Below are 26055 nucleotides of genomic sequence, written 5' to 3' on the forward strand. Positions count from 1 at the left end.
GGTCTAATTATTATTGCTGATTTATTTCACATCTGCTTGCAGGAGCCATACTCCGAAGTGGATCCTTTTAAGTGCTGAACGCTGGATGAAAGAGTTGGCATAGCCCCTAGTGAAAGTCATGTCAGAGTAAACTACGTATGTACATTGAGCACTAAGCAGTCTCCTGCTAGAGATTCTTGCTGGTCCCTTCAGGTAGCGTCAACTAACTGGGAATGCTTGTTGCTTGCATGTGACCTTTGAATTACAAAGACATGCTAACAAAACATTAAGTCTTTAGCGGTTGATGGCTATTTGTATCTGGCCCCAAAGATGGTGAGAAAATGGCTTTTTTGAATGGTTTGCCTCTCAAGTGGGTGCATTGTATCAAATACTGAAATGCAGTTCTCATTACAGCATTTGAATTATGCTCTCTGTAAATCAGCAGATTTACAGCTTTTCTTTCTCTTTGTTCACATACATAAACTGTACCAGCAGTGGAAGCTGGCAAAGAAGGGGCTAGGAAGAGCTGGCTATTTCTCTATGTGTAGGACATTTTACAATCTGGCAGCTATTCACCTGATTCAAGCAATTGTTCGAACTCTGTTTCTGAGGCAAGATAATAGATTGGTATGTTACAGAATTGCCAGATCTTACCTGGTAGCAGCAACTTTGTTATGTGTAGGGATCACAAACAACAACTTACACATAAACTCTACAGACACCATCACACCCTCCAGTTAACTTTGTCCTGCTCTTCAACCAAGAAATCTGCAGGGGAGTGTTGGACATTGTTTAATCAAAGAATAACCAATGTTTCTGATTGGAAAACCAGAATGACCGAGTTGCTCCTGCATCAGTAATTGCACACGTAATTGGAATTTTTGCACTGAAGCTTTATTAAGCATCATTTTTTTAAAAAAAGATTCATGGGGGGAACTTCTTTCACCACTAGAGGGACGAACTGAAAGTTAGAAAGTCACAATGCACAGTGGGAAGTGTGCCAGGAAGTAAACAAGTTTCAAGCCTCACTTAACTTGCAGGCTTCAAGAGCCTGAAGTGGAGACACATACTGAAGTATAAAGTTCTTGAGCTATTTATTTCAGATGATGCTGGAACTGGAGAAAAATATTTTGTAATTTATTTGATTCTGCTAATCCTTTGTGGAGATTACATTTTCCAGTGACATTACACCATGTAACATCATTGCCGCTTTAGGGAGACAAATCAAGTTCTCGAAGCACAAAGTTTTTTAGCCACTGAGAAGCTATGCTTCTACCTTGGTAAAGTTTTCTTTACCTGGCAAGTTAAAGCTGCAAAAATATGATTCAAAGATCACAAGGGAAACCCCACTGAAACAAGTGAACTAGTGCCAACCAACACACATAACAAAGAAATGGAAAACTGCATCATGCGATAGACACAAACTTAAACTTTGCTGCCAACGATTGGAGTGCTCAGATGACTGGGCCTAGACCATTCTCTGCAAAGATGGCATGAATATTTGCTACTGCCTGCCTTCCATTTCATCCACCACAGAATTCTCACCTACAGGGATAATATTTACCTCCATTTTCAGGATTAAAAAAAAAAAAAAAAAAAAGAAGTATATTATCAAAAGAGCAATATTTTGCAAGGTTGATCAATTCTTTTGTTCCTTCAATATTCACACATATCACAGAATCACAGGATCCTGCTCAAACTGTTGGGGACCTGGGGAGCTGTCCAGTCACTCCCCTGCAGTGAGCAGGCTCTGCCATGGGCTCAGGATAGCTCAGGGCTTTACCCAGCTGGGCCTTGAAACCCCACAGGCTGGAGAAGGCCCAAATTCCCTTTGCCCTGTCTCTACTGCAGGGCTGTCCTGCGGCAAAGCCTTTTCCTTAGCTCCAGACTTATCCTGTCAGGCTTTAGCTTGTGCCTCTGCCTCTCGCACCCCACTCCCCCTCCCCACTGCTGTGAAATGTCCAGCTGAGTCTCCTCCATCCCTTCCTGTTGCTGCCAGGGATATGCTGCTGGGTGCCACCAAAGCTGTCCCTTCTCCAAGCTAGACCAGCCCTGGTCCCACAGACCTTCTTTCCACCCCAAGGGCTCCAGTCCAGGACCATCCTGCTGCCTTAATTTGGCCATGTTTATCAATATCCTTTCTTTGTTGGAGGCCCAGCATAAGTGACCAGATGTAGTCAGATGAGCACTGAGTGGACAATCCCTGCCCTTCCCTGGACTGCTCACACACCATCATTGTCACTGCTGATCCTTGCTGCTGCCTGATCCCAGCCTGCATCCCTGCAAGGCTCTGCCTTCCAGCGCAGAGCTTAGCCTTTGCCCATGGCAGATTTCATTGCACCCGTCAGCCCCTTCCTTCTACCTAAGCAAGTCCCACTAGAACAGCAACTCTGCCCTTGTGTGTATTCAGTGATTCTGCCCCTAACACCTATTTATCCTCCATGTGCTTCTCAGAGTTCCTGATAAAAATGTTGGACTGCACTGACTCCAGGATAGACCTCATGGTACCTCATTTGTTACCCACCTCCAGGTGGAACCCAACCCCTTGAGCACAACCCTCAGTTCTCAAGTTTTTACCCATATTATTGTCCTCCAATGCAGGCTGTAACATCCCAATTTGGACAGAAGAATATTGAGAAAGCGTTGAACGTCTAAGGGCAAATATAAGGGTTGATCACGCACTAGTACCTCCATGCAGTGTGTGTGGAGTTGCATCCATTAAGTTTTACTACAGTGGTAACAGTACCCTGGCATGAGGGGAAAGCCCAAATTAAGAACATAAAGACTGTTCCTTAACCACCCCTCACTAAATAAGTTACTTATATTTCTAAGTCCCCACGAGACATAGCCTTCTAAGCACATTTGCAATCCAGGCCTGAGAGGAATGAACAATCTCTTATAGCACATACTCTACTGTTGAGTTCATGAGCTAAAAACTGCAACCACAACACATTACACAACTACCAAATCACAGGCTACCTTTCTTTAACTAGAAAGTCTAAGTCTTAATTTAAATGGATGGGTAAGTTTTCATATATTTAAGCCCCCCCAAATGAGTAAGTTGCTCAAACAGAACCATCACTGCTCACTTGCAAACATCCACAAAAGGGACCTTACAGCCTGCAGCACTGCTTCTAGACTGTTACGGTGTTCGCTGTATTCAGTGCTCAGCCTTTCCAAGAGCTCTTTCAAGAATAAATACTTTCCACTGGAGGAAACAACTGTTCTAAATGTTAAGTTAATCCTTTCAGGTTACTGTCCAACTATTTGTTTTAAATCTATGCACTGTCAGTACAGTAAAATATTTCCATGTATTTGAATTTTGACTCCAAGCATATCTAGAGAAGGTGGGGAAAAAAAAACCAACCACCTCCTCAGCTTTAATACAGAGCATATCGCCACAGCAAAAAAATATATTTGGTTTTAACTGTCACTTGTCTTGATTTAATGCATGGTGTTTCCTATGTTCAAACAATTCATTATAGACCAGAAAGTGTTTTAGTTAAATTAGCCTTCAGTAGGCTGTCCAGATTGTAGTGCTTGGGTTTTTTTCCATATATGATATGAAGCACTTTCCATGGCTTGACATAGGCGTGTTAAGTGTCCTGACTAGGGCTGTGCAGGACAAATTAAAACAAACATCCTTTCCACAGTCTTCATTTTCAATGTTCAGCAGCCTACATATACAGCAACTGTGATTTCACAGCCTCTCTGTCCCTTTCCTGCTCTTAAAGACCTTTTTCATTTAGTATGGGCAAATTGTGAAGCTTTTTCTGACAAAAAATAAGCAGAAAACACCAAGCCAGGAATATATTAACTTCTGCACTTCAACAGAACAGACCTCTTCAACCACCTTCTTCCAGTAAGTGACAATACTGAACCCTGCTGTGAGGCAGCTCAAAGGAAGAATGGGAGCATGTTTCTTCATAGGTATGATGTGGCATATCTATAGAAAGTAGTGGCAGGCTTTCACTTGCATCCAAGATAATAGAATGAAGAGTGCATCTGCAAGCTTTTTCCTTTATCTGAGGTCTCCCATCCCATTTCTTTTAGCTTGAGTTCTTGTCTCTGTCCCTTTTCCTAAACTAGCAAGATTCAGCACTTACATGAAAAATAGATAAACAGATCTTCATTGTTTCAGCAGAGACCTGATAGCAAGAAAAAAAGAAAAAGTATGTCCATTAAAAATGTAAGCAAATACAAGTTGGGTTGGGAAAAGGCACACTGCAGCTACCTGTAGCAGAATGAGGTACAGAAGGGGAAGAAGTGAGAAATTGAGAAACTTCAATTCCCTTATGTTCATTTTCCTCTGTTTTTTGCTGGCACTGTAGATATTTCAAATTATTGCTCAAAGGCAGATCAAATAGGAGGCAGAAAAAATGTGGGAGCAAAGGGACAGCATTAAGAGAAATCTGAATATTTGTAAGGGAGAGAAAAAGCCAGTTGCAAAACTAGCTGTGTGCTCACACTCGTTAGCAGATGCAGAACAGAAACATGCAGTATTTAGAACCAGAGGGCTTTTCATTCAGCTTGGAAACAAAAATTATGCCATTACCTTGAATACTACTTCAATAACCAGCTAAAGCCATATTTATGTGTCTATTAGTAGCAAACTCTTCAAGAGGAATACACAGCCATCTGAACAGTGAAACCTGAACAAACAAGATATTAATGTCCCATTGCTCTGGGAGCCCATGAGACCGCAAGCAGAGCAGATGAGACAATGATGATCTCACGATCTCCGAGACTTCACTTAGTGGTCACAGTACAGTCACAGGCTGCTGCCACAGTAATGTTCAGTACTGCTATGCCACCTTCACTAGATGCCAAGACAGACACATGACAGATCAATAAAACAGAGTTAAACAGTTGCAGATGGCAAGGGAAAAAATTTGTTCAAATAGTAAGGCATTTATCTATGCAAGTTGGAACTGTTTCTACAGAAGGAATCCCAGACTCCTCTCCAAGCCTGCTGCGGAAGTAAACAACAATTTTGTAATACAAAAATGGAGGGGAGGGCAGAATAAACCTAGTGAGATTAAGAACCAAACAATACCGTCAACTAGGTACAGTACATCTTGTATCACCTCCTCCTTCCCGCTATTTGAAGGCACAGAAGTTTTATCTGGTGAAGTATTAAATCTGCTATAGACTACAGAAACTACTTTTGTCTGCCAAGGTGCTATTCTGACAATTATGTTCAGCACATAGGACTAAAGTCAGAAAACAAGTTCCTAGAGACCCCAGTTTCCCCGAGAACTATCTCAGGTTCACAAAATAGATTTAAGTTGCTAATTAAACTGAATTATAACCTTGGGAAGAAGTGTCAGTATCAGTCTACTCCACATGCCCTTTGGTATGATACTAGTGACAGCAATGAACTTCAGAAAAAAAAAACAACAAAAACCCAAAAAAACAAAACCAGAACCGTTTATCTTCTGTACAGAGACTGAAAAAGCAGAGCATTTTGCCTGTACATAGCTGGCATGCAAATTTAAAACCAACAAGCTGAACGACAATTATGTTTTCTCACATTTCAACACAAATACCTTGTAGCATCCCAAGTTAAACATATAACTGAAAAAATCTAATTCTATCCCGTAACTAATAATCCTTCCATATTAGGCTGATATGAAAGCACTTTATCCCAGAAAGTACTCAGCAAAATATAGTACTCTTGGCCAGAACTTTAGAGTTCTGCCTACATTTTAATCTTCATAAGACATTTTAGTCCACATGCATTCCAGATACTGAAAATGTTTACAGCCAGACAAGAGTTGCCAGAGATAGCTGGCTAGAAGCTTCAACTCCCCAGAGAGTAGCAAGCTTGCTAGAAACTATTTCTTTAAACCTTCAGAAGCTGACAGCTGTCCTCATCTGTCAAGAAAGAAATCCACAGTACACAGAAGACCATTAAGAAAGCAGACTTCAACTGTAACTGCAAGGATAACTTGCACTAGAACCAAGCCTAGGAACTGACTCAAGTTCTGACAAGATCTTTATTGTTACTATTTTAGAGACATGATTGATTAAGAGTGATTTAACGAATCATCACTAAAGCATAGGCTGGAGATTTTCACTTCCTGCAAACTATGTAGCTTTGAACCTGCATCCTTTCTTCTTCACCTTGAAGGGGAAGATCAGCAACAGTGAAGTAGCACCTCCTTCTACAGTAGTTACAGGGTGGCAATGCAAGGCTAAGATCCCAGTGTCAGGGGAAGAAACTGCAACTTTATCCCAGAAAAATTATTTGTCATTAAAGAAACTATTAAGGGTTAGGGAAACTACACTGTACTTAGTTGGAGACTAAAAAGTATTTACACCATAAAAATCAAAAGCTTTTTCTTTTTTTACTCCAAACTTGATCACCCAGCAAAATGCCTGAAGACATCAGAACCTGTAAGTTAATTCAATCCTAATGAATGAACTATGCTTGTGTAGAGGGTAAGAAACATACTTGATGCTACTAAAATTAACATTCAGGTAGTATAGTACCAAGTAATTACCATCAAGATTAACATCACCTTCCTGGATCCAGAAGAGTTGTACGATTTATTTTTCACTCTTACAGTCACCCAAGAGAAAGACTCCAGGTACAGTATTCCTAGAGCCATTACAATGGAGTAAGTTTCCCCAGGGAAGGGGACATTAGCTTATTCATGCTTATTGCAGGGGACTTCTGTCATTACACAGGTAGCAATAGGGGTTTTTCAGACAATAAATCCAGAAGCAGGCTGCCAAGTCACAGCTCTGCTCTTCCTTTGTATAGGTGGAACAGCTACTAAGATCCAACTTACACTGGCATGGTAATGAAGAACAGCTACTAACAGCTTGGTATCACCATGGGCTTGTGCACAACATCCTTTCCAAGGACCCTACACTTACATGGCAGACAATGCTTTGGTCTGTCTCCATGTAGCATCTGTCAGTGCTACTTCCTAACAGCTTGCTATAGTGTTTGAATATTTTTAGCCATAGTCAGTCCTCACTTAGGAAGTCCAGCTGTACTCCTGTGAAAGGCGACCCACCGATCCAGTACCCTGCCGAGTATTACTCTCACAAATACATTATAAACAGGTACCTGGCAGGTCAGTACTGTCTTAGCAATCTTGAGTACTGCTGAAATAAATTAAAAGAAACTTCATGTGCTGGCTGGAAGTAGTAGTGTAGCACACTAAATAAGGAGATACTGTAGCACACTATCAGGAGATACTCTATTTAACTTCAGTGCTAATGTAATAATGGAGACCAATACTTTAACTGCTTCATTTTTTATTTTTTTCCCCTTCTCCACATGTAAAATTTATGGTGGTTTCTTAAAGAGCATTCATACTTGTATCTCTCCAAGAGGTAAGAGACAAGATTGTTCCAAACATACATACAAAATTACTTATGTTTACAAATTTTTGGCAATCATAGTAACCCGTTTTTTCCTATTGCCATTGCCCAAATTATTGGAAAACACAGTGTACAATAATTTACATTTGAAATACTTCAAAGTGCTTGACAGTGATTTTCCAAGAATAGTATTTACAAGTGGCCTATACACATATGTACAGGTGTTACAAGTTGTGGCTGGAATATGGCTTTCTATGGAAAGTGCTCTATATTTGGTCAGTGGTGTTACTGACTGACCAATCCAAGGGTTACCGATAAAACAGTAACCACCAAAAGCTGAATTGTTGTGGACAGGTATTTACAGAGTTTGTTGTTAAGGTGTATAAAAGTTATTTACATAAGTGTTCCATACATAAAGTATCTTCTTTCTTCCAAGAATGGAGGAAGTCTTTCAGCCACAAACCTGGTTACTATCCCCAAAGAGTGTAAAACACAAGTAAACCGGAAGCAATTGCTGATCCAGTGCTCATGCCATGTCATCATCTGTGCTTACAACAGATATCTGTATAAAATAAGTACAAGTTAACTACTAGTAACAGTTACAAAAGAAATCACTACTACACTGCAGTTTGAAATGGGCTAGTTCTGCAGGCTATGAGGACATTCAGCACTAATTACTCCATCTCAGGTATAGGACAGTAGTTGCCTACTACAACTTTAAACCTGATTAAAAGGACAAGTTCAGATCATAGAATGGTTTGGGTTGGAAAGATCACCCAATAAAATCCCCTGCCATTGGCAATGGCACCTTCCACTAGAGCAGGTTGCTCAAATCATCATCCAACCTGGCCTTGAACACTTCCAGAGATGGGGCAGCCACAGATTCTCTGGACAACCTGTGCCAGCGCCTCACCACCCTCACAGTAAAGAATTTTTTCCGTATATCTAAGTTTACCCTCTTTCAGTTTAAAGCCATTACCTCTTGTCCTATCACTACATGCTCTTTCAAAAAGTCCCTCTCCAGCTTTCTTGCTGGAACCCTACAAGTTCTCCACTGCAGCAAGCAGCCTTCAAGAGCAGAGACTTCTCCTGAAGTCAGGTACCATTTGGCAGTCTTTATGTCTGCTCTGAGGATTAACCTGGAGTCTCACATGTCAATAGGTCTACTTACTGCAGGGTAGGTGTGTCCTACTGAAGCGCTGTGTCTTCCAACATCAATTGTAAGGTCCTCTTCTGTAGTTTTCAGGTAGACAGGATTATCAAAATTCATGCTTTTCATGTTCTTGTGCTGCCAATGACGCCACATGAAGTAAGCGACCACTGCAGCCATTACCAGCAATACTTAGGGAGAAAAACAGATGGCAAATATGGAGTACAGTCGAGTCAAGCTCCTGACAGAGTGGCTTGTCCCACCACAATGAGTCCTGAAAGCCAGTGAATGCTGTACTCACCGACAGGAAGAACAGTCCAAACTGCTGATGTTCCTCCAGCTGCAGTTACTTCAGATGTTGTACTACTGATGTTGAAACCTGCATGAGAATTTCAAGTAGTAAGCTTGCTTATTGACTGGCTGACAGCCTGTCAGATGCAAGCAATCCCCAAGCCCAGAAGCTTCTCAGTAACACCACAGAAACCAGCCTAGCAGGCTTCATCCTGTATTAGTAGGAAGCTGTATTTCTTGCCTTTTCTGAGCACTCCTGGAATTACATGGAACCTATAGGTTCCATGCTGTCGTAAGTGAACTAGCTCTGTTACAGCTCCAGCTGCTGTACCTGTACTACACACACCTGGCCTGTGTTCTCTATTTGCATGCAAAGGAGAAACCTTCAAGTAGACTAGTGGGTCAGCTTTCATTTAATTTCTCTAAATGTTCAGCAGTCTGAGTTATTGGGACCAGTACCTCCAGGAACTAGTCCAACAGTTGGAGATTTTTCTGTTGTGCTGGTATCTTTAGCCTCAGTGTAAGCCACAGTTGTTCCAGTACCTGAAACTAATTATAGAGCAAGAACCCAATTAATCCTGAAGTCCTGCAATGGCTTAGCTATGAGAGCCATGGTAGCAAATGTTTAGCAGATGCAGAGTGATCATGCAGCCCGTTAGCTTTATTGGAAACACTGACATTAGTTTTTTTCACTAGCACACGCTCAGCTGAAGGTTTCTGATCAAAATTAATTCCAAGAACAAGGATAGACAGTTAATCAGGCATGAATCTAGGTATTTAGAGTCATGACAACAGTAAGCCACCCCATTTCTCACTTCAGGTTTTCCAAGTGGCATTTTAATTCTGTAAGTTTATTGGTTAGGTAGTCTTCAATTTCTATAGCAACCCTTTAGAGCAGCCAATGACGAACAGCATCCCTGCATTCAGTGCTCCAACTGTGGCAGTCAGAATCAATACGCAATATAGTAAGTAGTACTTTGGAGTTTCTCTATCCACTCCACTGGACAAACAAGCCTGCCATACAGTCAGTGCTGAGGGTAGTAGCAGCATGTTTGGACCACAAAAGGAGGTCCCTGGCTAGCAAGAGTCACCTATCAGCTTTTCAACACTGTTTATACACTGTAGAGCCATATTAGTTTATACCCCTTGTTTTATAAGAAAAGGGCTTAGTATGCTTTGTGCATGTGCTTGCTGTCTCCAGAAAGGCATGGAGGTATAAGGTCTTGTTGCAAATGATGATGATACAGAAGCCAAGCATGAACTTTGTACAGCACCTGCAGACTTTGAGGGCCATCTTAATGCATGCTAGAAGACCACCCCTCCAAGATTAATTATATCAGTTTAAGCCAAGCAAAGCTGTCACAGCCTATGCTACCATATTTGCCTCCAGCAGGTTCAGTACCCCTACTTCTTCCCCATCTATCCTGGGAAATACTTCAGTCATGTTACCATACCTGTACATCTCAGACTATCCTCCTGCAAGAAGTATCCAACAGGACATGTACAAGTGTACTTTGGAGAGTGTTCATTTATCTGAGGAGCAGGCAGGCACAGATAGCTACAGCCTCCATTTGCCATGTTCTCTTCACACCAATTCTTGCCTGTTGGTACAAAAGTTGTTAAGAGTGAGCCTTTGTATTCAATAGGTATAGCATAATTATTTGCTCACTAGCTCTCGTAGAGCTATTTGTCTCTGCAGGTTACAGATTTGTACCTGCTCTGCCTAAGGAAGAGGAATTACAATTAGACCCTCTCTCAACCCTAGTGGGGTTGCTTGTGTTATGAAGCTCCATGCACTCTAAGCAAAGTAGATAGCTATACAGGGAAGGAATACCTTTTGCCATCATTCAAGCAGGGCAGTGCTGTGTATACTATATACTATAAACCCCATTAGGGTTACCTGAAGGCTGAACAAGTTCATGATACACAATGATGTCCTGTGCATCATTGAGGTTGTTCACTAGGGTAACCAGTTCAGTTCCAGTAAATTTGTTAGCACCATAGACTGCCTCATTCTCTCCATCAATCCAGTACACACGGTCCTAGAAGAGAAAGTCATTGCATCCCATTACCTCCACACTGCTATCAGCAGCATAACTGGTAGTTATGTACTAGCAAGAGGATCTCTGACAGTTACTACAGAAAATCATTCTTACCTCAAATATTGTGAGAGCAAGAGGATGAGGAAGGAACATATGAGACTTTAGCACAATTCTACGGTCCTGACCATTCAAGTCCACACTTGACAGTGTATGTAGTTTAGAATCAAGCCAGTATAAGCGGCTTTTTACAAGGTCTAGGAGGAAAATACCAAACATATTTACTATATACATGGAGAACATCACCAAAGTCTCCTGCAAAAGTTGAAACACCCACAGATTCAAGAATAGTTGCAGTGTTCCCCTAGTTTCTTACCGTACTGCTGCAGTGCTGCCTACATGGTCTGTGCCTTAACTATGATATAGAGCAGTGTAAGAAAAGTAACCATTTCAGTATCTGAGAGGTGCTATCTGTGCCTGTTGCAGTTTCTCCAGGCATGCAGGAGCTTCCCATTCTCAGAAGCTGAAAATAGTTCTCTGAAGGATGACCTTGGCTTTTGCAGCAAACAAATTGCTAAAGCTCCAAAATGTCTCTGGCACACAGACAAGTTCAACATACCTAGAGCAATTCCATTAGGCCATTGGATTTCTGTTGTCACAAGCTGCTGTCTGTCAAATCCATTCATTCCTGCTTTTTCAATTTTTGCTGGCTCACCCCAGTCTGACCAGTACATAAAGCTGTGAAGCAGAATTTATGTTGTATGATGCACTATAAGTACTGTGTAGTATCACTCTTAATTATGACCAATAACTAACAAAGGCTACCTAAATCAGTTATCAGGACATGGAGTACCTGGTAGGTCCACTTTTTTAAGAGGACCAGGACAAATACTCACCCAGAGAGAGGATCTACAGCAATAGAAGCTGGCTCTCTCAGCTCAGAAAGAAACAAAACCTTTCTTTTTGTGCCATCTAGGCTAGCCACTGAGATGGTCTTTGATGCTGAGTCAGACCAGTAGATGTTCTTATAAACCCAGTCAACAGCAATTCCTGCAGGGCTATGTATGTTGTCCAGGATTCTGACGTGTGTTCCAACTTTATCACGGGTATCCATAGAAGCACTAGAAGACAAGAATTACTTGTTTTCAACCCCCTTCCTCCACAGATACTACCACCTGGTATGCCTCAGCAAATATTGCATGCAGCTGTCAGGCAGACAACGCAGAAGATGCATTTGTGACTTTCCACAGTGTCTTTTTCAAAACTGTAGAAGCAGTTACTAAAATGCAATAAGCATACACATTGCCAGTTGTGGGAACTTGCATCTACTGTACTTTTTCTTTAGGACATCAGGAAATAGTTCTCATCACCAAAGCCTAGAGAAGTATCTCTTTGGTAAAATGTGGGATGGTTTAGGGGAGCACATTAGGGTTCAGAAGCTGAGTCCATTTACCTGAAGATTGCTTTTTGGCCAAAGTCAGCCCAGTAAAGCTTTTGCTCAGCAATATCAGCATCTAGGGCTACAGTGTTTCTTAGCTGCTCTACTAGCTGAATGTATTCTTTCCTCTCAAGGCCAATCTTCCTGATATCTCGGCGGTTGGTGAAAATCAGACATGGTTCCTTCCCTGTTAAAACAGTGTTATCTGCATTTCTAGAGATACAGTCACATACTGTTCTTTTATGAAAAGTTTGAAGAGTCATATTTAGGATTTACCACTTCACACTTGCTAGTGGATTATGACAGAAGTATTGGCTGTACCATACCTCATCTCTTCTCCCTCCTTAATAGGGAGTGGTCCATCTGCCCAGTGAGCAGGCGCAAGCAGTTTACGTCAGGTTGCTTTAAGTACTGTATCATGACATCATTAAAGTACTAGGAGTGTTCAGATCTGTATGAGTTATATTGATAATAGCACAACAACTAGTGTCAAAACCACAATAGCATAAGCAGTACCTAACTTACTACCTTATTTTAAAGTGGGGATATAGGTCTTATGCTCATACTCACCCACTGCCTTACACACCCCCGTAGCAAGATCCATCTGATAGCCACGACTACATTCACATTTGTAACCCCCTTTCAGGTTGATACAGATTTGACTACAGATACCAGGGTTCTGGCACTCATCGATATCTGTAAAGACAACAATTTAGTTTATTCTCATCTCCATTACTAACAGTAGGGTCCATGTTAATCTACTTGATACTTGCCTCCACAGGTTCTCTTGTCTATAAGCTCAAATCCAGCTGGACAGTCACATTCATAGCCAATAACAAGATCTCTGCAGATATGAGAGCATCCACCATTGTTCACAAGACATTCATTTATGTCTACAAGAGATGAATTGGCACTTGTGAGACAGCACACCTATTTAGGCTTAAAGCCTTAGTCGTGGAGTACTTTACCAGATACCCACCCATTTTCTAGCACTGCCTGCCACATATGATAAACCGCTTGGACACTTGAAGTCACATGTAAGAGACCCTCCTCAAATTCATATTTGCTCAGCTATCAGCATGCTACTGTGTTACAAGTTGTCAGCAGGAGAGAAAGATTGAGGCTCCTGGAAGTTTCAGAGTTTCTAATGCCTTCAAGTGCCTTCTGGCCATACAGAAGTAATTCCAATAGGCAGTTTAGTAGTTTGTTACTAGCCTGTTGACTAGGTTGCTCTTGGTTGTATGTTTGACACCAAGAAAGTGCAGATGGGCATTCCAAACTGGTATCTGATAGCTCAGAAGCTGTATCCAAGTATGTTTAGAGATCAGCATTGTGTAATGAGTTCATTCACTTACTGCACTCCTTGAGAGGCTCATCACTCCAGTCCTTGCAGTCTCTCTGCTGGTTACAGACTTTATTGACATCTATGCATTCTCCACTTCTGCACTTGAATTTGCCAGGTCCAGAGCACTGAATAACTAAGATTGTGAAGATTGTGAAGGCAACTATGAGCTTCAAGAGATATTCTGCAAAGACTTAATCCCTGCTTAGTCCCACACTTACCATTGCTACAACTTGCTTCATCAGTGCCATCCAGACAGTCTCTCACACCATTGCACTGCCTACTCCCATGGATGCAGTTACCATCTTCACATCTGAACTGGTCTGGTCTGCAAGTCCGAGAAGCTGGAGGACACAGTCATTACATACTTAACCTCCTGAGGTTTGCTGAAGGAAAGAAAACAGAACAGGTGCCAAGCAAGACCCCCTACAGAAAGGCCAAGTTAACTTACGGCAGTTGATTTCATCACTTCCATCCTTGCAGTCAGGATCTCCATCGCAGCGCCACTTCTTGTGGATACATTCACCCGAGCCGCATTGCACCTCACTTTCAGAGCACTTCACAGGAGGTGCAGGCTGGCGGCCACATTGCTCCAGAGATTCATCTGAGTGGTCAGAGCAGTCAGCATCATCATCACACACCCAGCTGATGGGGATGCAAGTGGAGCTTTTGCACTGGAACTCATGAACTCCACAGGTAGGAGGTGCACACTCCAGCTCATCAGTGCCATCACTGCAGTCATCTTGACCATTGCAGACAAAGCTCTTGGAAATACATCGCCCACTGCTGCATGTGAACTCTGCTGGGCTACAAGTCACATTGCCTGCAATAATAGAAATAAGAGATTAGCAGATTATCACAAGAAGGCAGACATTTGTATGCAAGTGTTTTGCTTTGCAGGTTCTTTACCAGCTGTTAGCTGACAGAAGTCCAGCATTCTGTGTAAGGCTCTAAGAAAGCCTAACCAACTACCCACAGGACACTTGGGGCCCACACAAACTGTCTTCCTTGCCTTTGGATGTTATGAGTGAAAGGCATCATTTTTGAGCTACTGAGTGAAAATAACTTCCTTCTGAAGCAGCTAAGCTGTTCTGCTTCAGACTGAGCCTTTCAGAAAATAGGCTCAAACCCTGTGAACCAGAGACAGAAGGTAAGAGAATTGCTAACTCTAGGCTAAGACTAAAGTAGCCAGATGGTCAGCATGCACTGTAGTTTGAAATTGAAGTGTTTAGTGCTGGTCCCCAGGACAGCAGTGGCCCTTTTGCCTGGACCAGTGGGGATAACAAATCAAGATCTTGAACCAGTTTATGCAGTGGTTTTAGGCACACCCATACAACTTAACACTAGTACAAATTATGCTAGTTTAATGGGAGTGGGGCTAGCAGTTCAGTATGCCTAGACTGACAGTTTTAACAGCTCCATTAGAAATGCTGTCTATAGATTTGGCAGATTAATGTATGTGCTTGCTAAGTAAGGCAGCAACTCCAGTCACACAGCAAAAATCTGAATATCTGTGTTTTTCTAGCACATCCAGGTAAGGTGGCTTTGATGGAAGCCAGCCCTGTGGCTCTGGTTGCAGCAGATTTGTCTCAGGACACCTCAGACAACTCATATATATAAGTTCATTAAAGAAAGTTGGGAATGCTGCACTCCAACACTGGCAGTGTCAGCTTCATTTGAAAACCTGCCTGAAGCTGTCCCCCAAAGACCTGAAACCCAGCTTGCCTAGTCTGCACTTTCACATAAGTGCACAGAATACTCCAGGATAGAGCTGTAAAGTACTGTACCCTTGGCTACAAGTCTCTGCTACACTCTTAGGAGACCATTTGTTAATGTAAGCAGCAACTAGAGTTACCTGTTGATAAATTCTGCAGAGAACAAGTTCTGATAGTTTGCCTGACGTGACTTAGCCTATTCCTATGGAGAAAAAAAATAGCTAGAGACCAAAGATAAATGTTGAACAGCTTACACTGCTTTTGCAGTGTAGAAGAGTGTTAGAAAAAGTCCATTTTGCTATACAGGCTGGAATACAAAGTCAATGTAGGCTTTAGGAGATACTGATACCATGAGAAATTTATCTTCCCAGGCATACTGCCCAACTAGCTCCTTTCTAGACAAGTCAATTTCAAATAGAGTTATGCAGCCACTGTTTCTTCCCTTACCACAATTCTCTTCATCTTCACCACTGTCACAGTCTTTTTCACCATCACATTTCCAGGACACTGGGATACACTGGGTTGACTGAGGACCACAGCTGATTTCATTTACCCGGCATGTTCTCATATCTATTAAAAAAAGTTTAAGTTCAATTTAAGAGCTACTGATCTTGGGTTTTTGCAGCTGTCCTGAAAGGCTTCAGCCCTGGACAAAGTTGCAGTTAATTAGATACCAACATCCATCTAAGCTGATGGCTCCATCATGGGAGAGGTTATGTTACTTTGTAGTGTTCAGTAAAAGAGATTCTTCCAGTTGCTAATAGATTAGTATTTTAAGGGTATCTTTGTAGTGGTATTTTGCAACTGCACACCAGTTACACTATAGAAAACTGAGCTATAATACATAGTAGTAGGCAGCAGTTAACACCAAAATGCAGTAAGACTTGGGGCTGAAGTATTGTTCAGCATGGATCCTATTGATACAGAGAATTGAAGCTTAACAGACCTATATTCCTTGACTAGTTACCACACCTCAGACTGGGACTGCTAACTACAAAACTGCACAGTCAAGCCTCTGCACTTCTGCTTCCCACACTCCAAGATGTGGTCAGTTGCTCAGTTCCTACACAGCTCTGGTTAATTTACAAAGTAGTCGTCTTGGAGGACAGTGATCACATGCCACAGTAATGGTCAGGCCTGCATGCTGTCCTTGTTGCTTCTGTCTGCCAGCAAAACCTTGCACTTGCTATCTGTTACCAGGTACAAGTGCAGAGTCCCCGCTCAGTTCTGTATCTTTTTAAGTAGTAAAAAGCCTTGTCAAGACCTAAAGGAGCCAAAGCCAAGCTCTCACTTGGAAAGGTACTCTTGAGTACAAGTTCATTCTTTCTTTAGGAAGGGAGCCAGACTGCAAGCAGAAGAAGTCAAAATGCTATTTTGTGCAGGCTTGCCTGCACCAACAAGCCAGGTTCACTTACGGCACAGTTCAGCACTCTCATCAGACCCATCTTCACAGTCTGGGTCCCCATCACACTGCCATCTGTTAGGCACACACTGTCCACTGGCGCACACAAAATCAGTTTCAGCACACGTCTTCTTCACTGCAAGAGAGAAGACAGCCACTTATTTAAAGACCAGAGCTTTGTTTGTTAAGGACAGAGGTAATCTGCCTTGCCCTAGAAAAGTGATGCAATATCCTTAGTTCCTGGATGTCTGGTGTTGCCCTCCACCTCTCTAATGACAGCACTGTTTAACTTCCTAGAGAGTTATGCTGTCCACAGAGAAATACTTCTCTTCCCATAAGGCACTGAAGAACTACTGTTGTTAAGGGGGAGACTGTGCTGCTGCCTTGAACACACTGGACTTAATGTAAGGTCTATTGATACCGATATTCAAACCTTGAGTTTATTATCATGGCATTTGATTTGTCATTACAGAAGCCTGGAACTATGTAACCCTAAGGTAACAGTTTAGGTCTGCTTGAGGAGACCAGCAGCTCAAACACACCAGTGTTGCATATGGAGTCTGTTTTGCCTCATCTCTAAGTACTTCTAGTCATCTATCTTGGCCTCTATGCTTAAAGCGAGAGTTGGCTGCCAAAGCTAGGTTTCGTGTTTATAGGAGACTCGGCAGCATCTCTTTCACAAATAAATCAGGGCATTTAACCATGGAATAGCCAAGAGCTACAGGCTAATAGCAAATATTTTCTAATACGTCTTCAAGGAAGAACTGAGAACAGGCTTGCATTCTGTTCTTGACCACCTTTGCAAATAAACTTCTGGTCATGAGGTTTTCTATTAGTCACCAGTTTCAGGAGACTTTCATAACACTCAGGAAAATTCAACTGCCTCATATGGATACAAGGCACCAAGATAGTCCCCCACTTGTGCTAGGGAATCTGGCCTTTACTCTGCATTCTGACTGCAAGAAATGCTGGATAGGATAAGCATCTCTTCACCTATTTGCTTTAGCCCCCACTAACTAGCAAGTATTACTACAGAGGTACTATTTTGATTACTTACCACAGGCACTTTCATCACTGCCATCTAAACAGTCTTCATCACCATCACATTTCCAGAGTAAAGGAATACAGCGTCCATTACTACATGGAAATTGGGATTCCTCACATTTTGCTCTTGCACCTTCAATGAAAAAAAGACAGGCAAGACCCAATCTTGTTTAAAAATACTTTCTTGCTTTCCCCCACTGCTGATTAGGAAGCCACCCAGCTTAATAAACTGCAGAACATCAACATGAAGCCAGATCAGAGTTCCAGATCTTTGTAGTTACCTTATTCAGTCATGAAAGTAAAGCCAGAAGCTTTCCTTCACAGTGCAAGTGAAGAGCTTAAGCACTGTGTCCACCTGCCAAACAACAGCAAAGCAGTCTCATTGTTCTTCTTACTGAGTTTGCCTTTTCAAGGCAGGGTCATGGGAGGTTGCAAGGGAGGTCGTGTGCACACATCCTTCTATGCTGTCTAGTGCTTAGCACTGCATTCTCAGAACTCTTCAAGTTGTAATCAAATGGGGTTTAAACTTCACTAATGTCAAAGTAGACTAGCATTTCAGTACTCTGCTGCTATTGCGTTACAGCAGAATCCCCAAAATGTCTGTAAATATAGCTTAGATATTTGCTCTGTAGTTAAATAAGATTTCATGATTCAAGTTACTCCTCAAATAAGGGCACCCAGAGACATTCCTTCATATACAAAAAAGGGAATGCTAAGAGAGACAGATAATTTACAACTTCCTTCTGTAATCAGATCTGTTGATTCATAACTGGTAACGGTTTTTATTTGTTAGTACACTTGAGTAAGGTACTGCTTTCTGCATGATGCTTAGAGTGCATTTTTCAGACTACCTTCCGCTCCAAAACTGCACAACCCCATCCCTCCAGGCAGCCTACTTCACCTTGAAGCTTTGTTATAACTGTCACAACAGCCTGCTTCTCCAGCAGCTAAGCCAGAGCTGTTCCATGTAATGCATTCAGGCAAATCTGTAAGCATGCTATACTACATGCATTAGTATTGGCTGCACATGTCCACAGCATGATGCAAGACTCCTGCTCCTCCTTGGTTTATTGCATCATTTAGTAGACGTGGTTTGTCTTGACATTCCAGGGCTTACAAAGGGCATCAATTTTTCAGAACATTACTTGTTATTTTGTATCTTCTGTGTATGACAGGCAAAATGCAAGACAGCTTCCAAGCAGAAGGAAGCATTCAGCCATTTCACATTACATTGACCAGCCATCAGGCACTGGGCAATTGCAAACCATGGACAAACTATAAACAAGGACAACATGGACAATTTTACCTGCTGAGTATCTCACGTAAACTCATGCTAGAAATAAAGTATTTGAAACAGCAGCTTACTGAGCTCTGCTAATGTTTTAGCAGTCTTACTGTTTGAGTAAACTCTAACTCACTTATCAGAGTAAAGCCATAACAACTTGTTCCATGGGAGCAGCGTTCAAAGAGTGCCAAAAAACTGAACATGAGCTCTTATATTCTGCATTTCCATCCTTCCTTTCCTTTTCAGGATGGGAGTCACACCTGCATGCACCTTCTAATAGCATGTTTTGTAAAGCTACTATAATTTAGGCAAGAGCTGTCAAACAAGAAGGTTGCCTTACTCTAGAAAGCACACCCCAGACAGCTTAGAGAGGGTGCAGAAGCCACAACTATCATCTTGCTCTAAACCTGACATAACATCACCTTGTTGTCCAGTAACCTCTAACAGAGGAGGCCTTCTGCTTGCAAGCCCTGGTCACACATTATTCCAGTTATTACTGTACTACCACCTAAAATACACAACAACTGACTCCTAGTAGTTTTGAGACATTCTCAATCCAGGCTTTCAGAATGAGAACAGTCAACCTTTCCCAAAATAGCATACTAGAGATACTAGACTAAGCCTGCCACCCAGAAGATCCCAAAATAACTCCACAGTCCGTAGTTACTCTATTTCAAGCTAGAATAACCCGAAAAGGCTTGCTAAGACTGCTTAGTTAGTATATTGTGACTTACAAGCATAACACCACTTTGACCAAATGCTACAGGGCAGCTAAGCTCCACATGTTGCTAAATGAAACAGTAATTCAGCTTGGAGTAACAGCTTTAACTTCACAATTACAACACTTAGAATAACCCATTCCAAAAAGGTTACATTGCTTTTGCAGCTGATACCACTCAAAATGTCAGAGCAACCATTTTTGTTAGCTCACAAACTACAGGAACTGATAGCATGCAACACCCACACAGGTGCACAAGGGTAAAAGTCAGCATCTGTTGCTACTTCTGAAGATGCCTATCAAACTCTAAGGGCCACTTGGAGTGAGCTCCAGTTAAGACAAGGATTAGTTCCAGCCAGTGACTGTGGTGCCATGTTTTACACCAAGCACAGTCCTGCAAGACCAGGTAATCACTTAGTCATGACACTACAAGCCCAATCTGCTGTTATTTGTAGTGACACAGTCATAGCTCATCTGCGGCTTCAGTCACCAGACACTTAATGATTTTTAGATCAGCATCAATTAGCCACTAATTCAAGGCTTCTCTTCACTTGCTACTCATACACAAGAAGCACCTTTACACCTTTCTCCTCCTTGGGATAAGGCTTAGGCAAAATATTCAGAGAACCAGTAACTTCACAGCCTCTGATTGCTAACACACATTTTTTTACTGTTCCCCAGGTAGGTACTTGCTAGAAGTAGGCTCATAAGCAGCAATGCGTGTAAGGTGAAGGAGCACAGTCGCAATGACTACCCAAGTTAAACTAGCTTTCCCCATACCTCTCCCCTCACTGTCTTGGCCCCTTAAGCAAGTTGTCAGATCACTTGTCTGGGCAGCCGCAAACATGTGACACTTGTGTGCTGTCATCTGACACCAAGTCCCAGAAAAGCTTGCAACAGCGATTGGGAAACCTTGAGAGGAACTAGCTTAAGACTCCTCCAGACCCTGGGGGAGTCACTGCAACTACAAGCAGGAGAGCACTGGCGGGGCCACTAACTCAAATGGGGAAAGAATCTCTGTCTTGGTGGCCTAGAGTTGCCTTCCACTTTGTATCTCTTGCTACAATTTCTTACTACAGTGCACTAGCAGTTTCAGTGATTGCCAGCTTGGTCCTTCATACTGTAGCTATTTAATCATGTCTGTTGTAGAGTGGATATAGAAGCAATCTACTGAGGAGTGACTAGGCAGATATTTCCTCTCCTCCTTGTCTGAAGAGTCGGATACAACAGTGCCCTGGTTGGGCTCTACCTGACAGACCCTGCGTCAGACTCCTGTGCACAGTGAGGACTACAAGATCCTCCTTTAAGCATACTTTGCCAACACAGCAAAGATCTGACACTGAGGCCTACTTTAGGGCATTAGTCAGGAAGACTAAAAGTCGTATAACAGACACATTAATTGCCCACTTCCCACCTCAAGAGTAGTCTGGACCTCAGTTCCCGAAGGAAGAAAGGAGTCAGTCAACTACTGCTTCCACTCAAGAGGAACGTATTTTTAATTAACCATTCAATTGGCTTAATGTGCCATTGGGGTAGCTGCTCCTGCGCTAGGAGGCAACTCTTAAGCTCGCCACGAGCAGCGCTGCTAGCGCCCAGAGAGAGAGCCCGGCCCGCAGGGGACCGGCGCTGGCAAGACCCAACCTTGCCACCAGGTGGAGATCCCCTGCGGTGGTTACCGTTGGCCCACAACCAGAGCCATGCCAATGCTGCTGTATGCCACAAAGCCAAAGTTGCACAGTAGTTTGACAGCACCTTTAACGCCTCAGGCTTTCCAAGGACGTCTCTTCCTCCCTCCAGGACAAAGCCCCAGCCCTGCCCTACCCTCCCCGCAGGCACGTAGACCCTCCCGTCAGCACGAGGCATCGCGCAGGAAGACAAACCCTCCCGCGGCACACGGGTGGCTCCCAGGAGAGGTGCTCGCCGGGGCTCGGGCCCACCCTCATCGCCCCCGTGAGCCGCCAGGGGCCGCCGGGGAAGGCGGCTTCAGACCCAAGAGGGGCGTGGGGCAAACCCAGGCGGCAAGGACTCCCGAAGGCCCCTCCGTCCAGCCCCCCCCCCCCCCCCCCCGCGCAGCGGGCTACCGGCCAGAGGAGAAAGAATAATATATAAATAAAGGGAAGGGCGGTGGGAGAACGGAAAAAGACATTGCTTCTGTGGGTGGCGGCACGAGCAGCCTCAGCGGTGGGCGCCCAGCACCCCCCCCCCCCCCCCCCCCCCCCCCCCCCCCCCCCCCCCCCCCCCCCCCCCCCCCCCCCCCCCCCCCCCGGCCCCGCACTCACCATCGGCGGTGGCGCGCAGGCAGCTGAGGGCAAGCAGCAGGTACAGCGCCCAGCAGCACGAGACCGCCCGCCGTCTCGCGCCGCGACCGAGGCTGCCTGCCCCCTCGCTCAGGTCTCCGTGCTGCCCGTCTAACCGCATCGCCTCGCCGGGACGGAGAAAAGGCGGGGAGGGCGGGCTGGCAACCGCCGTGGTCGGAGAAGCGAGGAGAAGAGGGAGCTAGAAACATGCACGGGGGGAGGGTGTCCCCGCGGCGCTCTTATACCAGCCGCCCGGCCGCCCTACGCGGCTGCTGGTGACTCACGGCGCCGCGCCGGGCCCCGGTTGGCTCGCCAGCGCAGCCCGCCCCCGCTTCCTCCTCCACGGCACCTGCGGCCGCCGCGGAGCGCCCGCACACCGGCTTGGCACGGCACGGCTCGGCGCGGTGCGCTGCGGTGAGTGGCGCTCCGGAGGTACGGCGCGGCGCGGTGCGGTGCGGTGCGGTGCCGTGTCCCCCGCTCCCAGCTTTTCTTCCGCGGAGCTGAGGGCTGTGCGACCCCGCTGACAGCCCTGGCACCCTGCGCGGTGGTGTGCGGCAGCCCCAGCGGGAGGGAACTTTGGCGGCGGCGCAGGGGGTGCGGGGGGGGGCAGCTGCTTTGTTTTGCCTGCTTACTCAGAACGTGTCCGTCCGCGCCCCGCCGCGGGGAGGAGGCGTTGCGGACCCCCGTGCTGGGCGGCACAGCAAGGCGTGCCGACATCCGCGTTGTGGGATGGTTATGTCCAAAGAAGCGTTTTTTCCGTTTGGTGCCCCCCCGACCGCCGCCCCACGCGCAGATGCCGGCGTGCCCGTGGGATTTTTCCTCCCTCCGTAGCAGAACTTCACTTAAAATGAAGTAGGCGCAGCTCTTCAGGAAGAAACTCACTACTTCTGTATTCTCCAATCGGGGATGGTGGCTAATTAGTAATTGTACAAACTGATACGCTGAAGCTGTGTAATTACAAGCTTAACCTTTTATTCTAAGGAAGAGAATTGGTAGTTTTGTTCCACTTTTGTAGCATTTTGAACATCCAATTATGCCTTGGTGAAATAAAGAAAAGAAGGGCTGGTCAAATGCAAATCTGGTTTTGTTCGCAGCATGTTTAGCATTTACAATTGAGGTTTAGTGATCTGCTTTTTTTTCTTTTTTTCTTTTTTTTTCATGGACTTGCTATTTTATGGTAATTGTATGTGCTGTGCTGTTAGTATCATAAAAGAGATGTAAACCCTAGCAGACTGCTCCATCCAAAAATGTTGAAAAAGCTTGTTGCTGCTTCTTTCCCTTGGAAATAAAGTCTTGAATTACTAGCTTAATATTTTGTTTTCAGTAATTCCTCCAGTGAAGCAAGTATCTTTGAGACTGTGTTTCCTAAATGCCATAACATGTTTCTTTATGCATTAATTGCAGATTGAACCTGTTTTTGAATCACATCCAGCTGTGTCATGACACCACTAAAGACAAATCATACACTGCATGAATAACTTTGGAGTGGATTATCTCTTGCAGTTATATAATGAATGAATATTCAGGTCATTCAAATGGACAATTGAATGAAATGAAAAAGCATCAGAGTTGTTGAAATAGTCAAAATTTTATTTCAGGTAACTGAAATACATCTGGGAATGATATTTCTGGTATGGTCCCTCTACCTTAGGGCCTTGGGGCAGCAGGAAAAAGACTGCTTTCCCAGCCTGCCTGGTATGTAGCATTAGGTTCTTTCAAACATATGCTGCTTCAAGCAAGAAAAATCTACTGTGTACAACGGGCTTTACAGGTGTCCTCAGGAAGATGGCTTAGAGTAAGTGGAACACTGAAAAAATTCTTCTTGAAGATCTTCAGCACCACACGTTGCCTTCAGTCTGGTGCTCACTGTTGCATGGTCTGCTGTGCTTTGAGATGGACAGCATTTTCACGAATGTCCTGTTCTCTTTACAGAAATATTTTATAAGCCATACACTGAGTGCAACAATATACAGGAAGACTCCAGTCATGCAGAAATACAAGGCTGGTCGTAATTTAGCATATGCTGGTAGTTGATGGTCTTCCTGTTTTGTCTGTGGAAGATACAGATTTACTGGAGGGAGGAAAAGTAGTCTTTTTTCCACTGCATTATTGCTGCTCTATGAGCACCTGCACCTGGCTTTGCAACGGGGAAGCAATTTTCTATCTTGGACGTACCTAGTTCTTTGCACACCTGAGGATTTGGACTCCAAAGCAGAACTTGCTGTAAAATAATTTTTGGCATTTCAGCCAAGTTAAAAGGCATGAGAAGGTAAGTGCATGAGTCTGATCATCCACAGACTGATGGAATCTCCAGGAAAGGAACTCGGACAGAAATGGAGCTCTGTTTAAGAAAAGGGCAAGTAACCTGCCAGCCGCTCAAGGAGATCTGTGGGATCTAGGGGAGCTGAGAACCATCTGCACTCATATTTTGTGTCCATGCAGCAGCCATAGTCTTCCAAAGGCTTTTTTTCCGGTGAGAATGGGAAGGTGTCTGTGGGGATCTGGAGCTTGTGTAATAAATTGTAGCATCACTTTGTTCATACCCACAAGGATACAAGCCAGAATAGATCTATACAAGAGAACTGGAATAAAATCATAGGTTTCTGTTGTCAGCATGCATGCTTAGGGGAATAGCAGTCCTACTATGCTAGGGATGAAGTAGGAGCCGAAGCACCTGGGATAAAGCTTCTGGGATAAAGCTTAGGAAAGTCTAATGTTTAGGAATGGTACTGAATTTTGTAGGGAATGTGAGCTGACCTTTGTAAGTCCTTTTATCATCAGTCTTGGTAATGCTTTAACATTTGATTTGTTTCCATGTGTGACGCTCAGTATCCTTTGGTTTTTGACATGTTTGTTCTGAGTGGAACTTCTTCAGCTGTCAGGAAATCAGGAAGCTGCAGACAAAAGATGGATGAGCAAGTGGACAACCTCAGGGAGCACAGAGGGGAAATGTGAAGAGAAGGCTGGCATTGCCATCTCAGTTAAACAAGTTCCTGTATTGAAGAAAATCTCAAAGAAAATCTGCTCCTCTAGTGCCAGTGTCCATCTTCTGGCATTAATGTTGTTAAATATGAACTTATTTGCATTAATGTTGTTAAATATGGACTTTAAGTATATATGACACATGGAGTACAGGGCTAGTGTTTCCAAAACCACTTAGGCATTATGCAAGAGCAATTTCTAACCAAGCTGGCTGAGGGAGGCAATAGAGAAAACCACTCTTAAACCATGTTTGTAACAGTGGCTTCTTCTATTGTACTGGGCACTTGGATTCAGTAGAGTTTCACTAGGTTTGAAGTTTTGTGGCAGATTTCTCATTTTTTATTAGAGGACATGCCATTTTTGTGGGGATATTCTATCGAACAACCTCTCTGTGCTCAAAGAAGTGTAAAATGTCAAGTGGTGTATGTAGTAAACATTATGCATAATAGTTTTGTTAGTGCTAATTGTTCTTGGAGAAGTCTTCAGGTTTCCTTCCTATTTTCTGACTCATAACTGGTGAATATTCTTGAATGTCTGTGATGTTCCTTTGAAAAAAGATGGAAATGATTGCCAAGAAGCTAAGTGAACCAGTTAAGAATTGCCTTTGCCTTAAAAAAATGACCAAAGTAACAAGAAATGGCATCATTATTGCCTTTCCTTTGGGGAATTGGGGTGAATATTTGGGCCCCTGAGACTTTCCAACATCAATTCACCTGATAATGCATTTGGATTTATATGTTTGCATCATTTGAGATTATTAATTTATGCTGTGGGTCATAGAGTGTAAGGTCAACATACAAGAGACAATAAACAATATAAAGGACTTTCTGAAGTACTCATAATATGGTTCAGTGTGGTTTGTGTTTGTTTCTCTTTTCACATGAAAGACCCTGTAGCCTCCGTTTCTAAATGAGTTTCTGAAGCACTGGGATTACTAATTCACCCTCAGGTCTTAAATCAATGGGACTTTTGCCTCCAGCTTCTCTAGTGAAGGACATGAAGTGAGGATACATCCACAATGTACAACTTAATCTA

At 43.5% G+C, this 26055-nt stretch overlaps 1 protein-coding gene across 2 annotated transcripts; it reads right to left on the reverse strand.

Moving 5' to 3' along the window:
- Positions 1–7234: 7234 nt before the first annotated feature.
- On the reverse strand, positions 7235–22165 carry VLDLR (very low density lipoprotein receptor). 2 transcript variants are annotated; one of them, XM_057406083.1, is made up of 19 exons: positions 22021–22165; positions 17752–17871; positions 16708–16830; positions 15740–15862; positions 14029–14400; positions 13799–13921; positions 13591–13713; positions 13009–13128; positions 12806–12931; positions 12251–12422; positions 11694–11918; positions 11417–11535; positions 10915–11054; positions 10659–10800; positions 10213–10359; positions 9218–9307; positions 8769–8846; positions 8489–8658; positions 7235–7879 (listed from the first exon to the last, which is right to left on the reverse strand). In XM_057406083.1, the coding sequence occupies exons 1-19, from the start codon at positions 22157–22159 to the stop codon at positions 7844–7846; spliced, it is 2688 nt and encodes an 895-aa protein (XP_057262066.1). In that variant the 5' UTR covers positions 22160–22165; the 3' UTR covers positions 7235–7843. The 2 variants fall into 2 exon arrangements, with proteins under 2 accessions (XP_057262066.1, XP_057262067.1); XM_057406084.1 differs by lacking the exon at positions 9218–9307 and having other exon boundaries at positions 22021–22164.
- Between the last annotated feature and the right edge of the window lie 3890 nt (positions 22166–26055).

Source organism: Pezoporus wallicus, unplaced genomic scaffold (assembly GCF_028554395.1).
Source record: "Pezoporus wallicus isolate ANWC-B61680 ecotype Strahan unplaced genomic scaffold, APGP_CSIRO_Pwel_v1 contig_7506, whole genome shotgun sequence".
NCBI classification, from domain to species: domain Eukaryota; kingdom Metazoa; phylum Chordata; class Aves; order Psittaciformes; family Psittacidae; genus Pezoporus; species Pezoporus wallicus.

What these genes read in the sequence shown, in the direction of transcription:
- VLDLR (XM_057406083.1), bottom strand. Translation starts at nt 22,159, where the DNA reads ATGCGGTTAGACGGGCAGCACGGAGACCTGAGCGAGGGGGCAGGCAGC. An exon ending in GGGGGTGTGTAAGGCAGTGG is followed by an intron (nt 12,423 to 12,805) that starts GTGAGTATGAGC and finishes CTGTTTTAACAG; the next exon opens with GGAAGGAACCATGTCTGATT. An exon ending in TTGGACTGTTCTTCCTGTCG is followed by an intron (nt 8,659 to 8,768) that starts GTGAGTACAGCA and finishes TTTCTCCCTAAG; the next exon opens with TATTGCTGGTAATGGCTGCA.